Source organism: Rutidosis leptorrhynchoides, chromosome 7 (genome assembly GCF_046630445.1).
Source record: "Rutidosis leptorrhynchoides isolate AG116_Rl617_1_P2 chromosome 7, CSIRO_AGI_Rlap_v1, whole genome shotgun sequence".
Taxonomy (NCBI): Eukaryota; Viridiplantae; Streptophyta; class Magnoliopsida; order Asterales; family Asteraceae; genus Rutidosis; species Rutidosis leptorrhynchoides.
In genome coordinates this window covers 51678603-51681529 of record NC_092339.1, presented here as the reverse complement: position 1 = coordinate 51681529, position 2927 = coordinate 51678603, and the positions used below count along the sequence as shown (strand labels likewise).

General features: G+C 33.8%; 1 protein-coding gene across 1 annotated transcript; it reads left to right on the top strand.

Moving 5' to 3' along the window:
- The first annotated feature begins 281 nt into the window (after positions 1-281).
- LOC139859215 (uncharacterized) lies at positions 282-782 on the top strand. The gene has a single exon (XM_071848010.1). The coding sequence runs from the start codon at positions 282-284 to the stop codon at positions 780-782; it is 501 nt and encodes a 166-aa protein (XP_071704111.1).
- The last annotated feature ends 2145 nt before the right edge of the window (positions 783-2927 follow it).

The window sequence follows — 2927 nt, the reverse complement described above, 5'->3', positions numbered from 1 at the left end:
TGTACAAGAATTCCCTCAAAGCCATTAAACAAGCTAGTATTGAGGCTTGACAATATTTGCATGATGCTGATTTAGGCAAGTGGACTGTGTATAGGGACAGACTAAGGAGTCGTTGGGGTAACACAATGACAAATATTGTTGAGTCCCTCAACAATGTGTTCCGTCATGCCCGTATGATGCCGATCAAAGCGTGTATCTAATATACATTTGATTACACCAGACAACACTTCTACGATCAAAGTCGATATGCAAGGCAATGTAATTCACCACTGTCCAAGAACATGTTAAACATCTTTAACGAACGGGCAAAAAGAGCTCAACGATACAAAACAACATGTTATCACGAACAACAAGGTGTGTTCAAGGTTCAATCAACTTATCAAAGAAGTGGTGAAGGTGGCACCGATTACACAGTAGAGTTTAAAGAGAAAATGTGTTCATGTGGAATTTGGCAACACCAAAGATTACCTTTCTCTCATGACATTTCCGTGTGTAGCCATCTAAACGAGGATATAAATAAATGCATCAGTAAAAAGTACATAACTCCTACATGGAGAGAGCAATATAGCCATCATTTTAATCCATTAAGAGATACGAGCTACTGGGCATATATACAATGGAACATTATGGCCGATCCATCAAGATTGATTAATCACAGGCGGAAGAAATCAAAACGGATTAAGAACCAGATGGATGAACGTGAAAAGCAAAAACCAAAGTGTGGTATATGCAGGGCTGAAGGTCACAACATGAATACCTGTCCAACTACTAGAATGCCATAGGTTTTCATTAGTAATTTGTTGTACTTTGTTTGTTGTACTTTGTTTGTTGTAATCGCTAATTATGTTTATAAATAAAAAAGTGTTTTTGAAATAATGAAATTGCACGTTACTAATCTTATTCAAGTACTAATCTATAAAAGGTCTAGGTGCATAATAGTATTCACCATGACTATCATACATCGTATCGAACTCTATTGCGTCTTCAAAAACTCCAAATAAAACATATAACTCGATATTTTCTGAAAGTATACACGCTTTCCCTACTAATGTATACCATTCTTCATCATAGCACATTGCTTCGGGTTCAGCAACTCCTGGTTTGTAGTAGTATATGTCCATTGAACGTGGACTCTTTGGTAGCTTTTCTCGAAGAAACTCATTCAACTTCTCCATATTAAAGCCCCGAACATTTACGTTATCAAATGTCATTTTAGGCCCTTTAGAGAGTTCCGTTTTGCCATCATTCCATTCAAAATCACAACCATGATACACGTCAATTGATACGTATTTCGGATCCATTTTTGTTATGTGTTTATGAAACAATCAAAAATCACTTTTATAAGCCTAAATCTACAAATAACCGAAGTTTTAAAGTTCGGTTTCAGACCTTTCAGAAAAAGCATGCAAAACCGATGTTTGAAACTTCGGTTTGTCAGGTACTAGACATGTCATAAAAAGCAATTAAAGATATGTTATTGTTACCTTTTACTATTCGGCATCTTTTACTTAAACCGGATTTTTAAATGCCGGTTTTTCAATTATAAACTACTCTATATAAACCGACATCTATTATAAGAAACGGATATATCACTCTCTTCTCCAAACATCAATAATAAATTTGTAAATACGTCACCAATTCTTGTTCAAATTAATGTCTATTGGAATGGACAGTTTTCACCACAATTCAAGTTTTACTATGGGTACAAATATAAGTACTTTCAAAATGTGGATGTTAGTCAGATGACAACAATTTCAAAGGTGTTTAGAAAACACTACGGTTGAACACTCGGGCGTGATGTTTTGGAATGAAGGTAAAGAAAAATTCGAGCATCTTTGTGAGGAAGATGAATGGAATTTAATCAAAAACGAAGCAATTGTGAAAAATCAACCTCTTCCATTGCATCTAATTTAATTATGTGTTAAATTTCTATGTGTTGTTTTTAATTATGTATTTTTATTTTCAAAAAAATGTAACCGTGATTTTGATATTAATAAAAGTGTTGTTCAAAAAATTTGTATTTGCATCTTACTACTATTGATATTTTATTGTTTGTAATGTTATTATTGATTTTAAAGTAATATTAGCGTATATAACTGTAAAATAACTATCAAAACTAAGTTATTTAAGAAAATTAGTGTTTAAAAATAAAGAAAATCGAAACCGAGTTTGGAACTTCGGATTTGGTCCAAACCGAAGTTCCAAACTTCGGTTTAAGGTTTCTACTGACAGCAGGCCAAAACTGAAGTTTGAAACTTCAGATATGGCAAAACCGAAGTTCCAAACTTCGGTTTTAACATTTATGTAAAAAAAAAAAAAAAAAAAACGATTTTTCCATTTTTGCAAGAACCTTCATTAAAATTACTATTTTAAAAAAAAAAAAAAAATCCTTCTTAAATTATAAACACAAAAACACGCCTCCTATAACCTAATCTCCTTCTATCTTCTTAATTTTTTTCCCCATTTCTCATTTTTTCACCTACATCCATTTACATCCATCGAATCAATTATCATATGCTGGTGATAGACACCATATAATCTCATTTAGCTCGAGTATTTCTGGTTGTTCTTCCTCAAATACCCAAATACGCTTGATCATATGCTATTTATTAGTTATTGTTTAGTTGATCATGCGCTTCCTTTTGTTTTATAATTTAGGCCGCTGGTCATGTAGGGCCAACATATATACTTTTCTTATAGTTGAAAGACGCCTTCCAGAGTCTGTTCGGTGTCTACTTATCGTTTTAAACATTGCCCTGAACACAAATTAACCATCCAGCCTGTTTCTATAACCAGTTCGGGTCGGGAACTTGTGACCTGTCAATCTGCACCAGCGAACCCAACCCTACTTGAATTTTCTACTGTCTTTACAAGTCTAATCTCTACTTGACGATCCTACAACGGCTTCACATCCATAGGATTCGGTA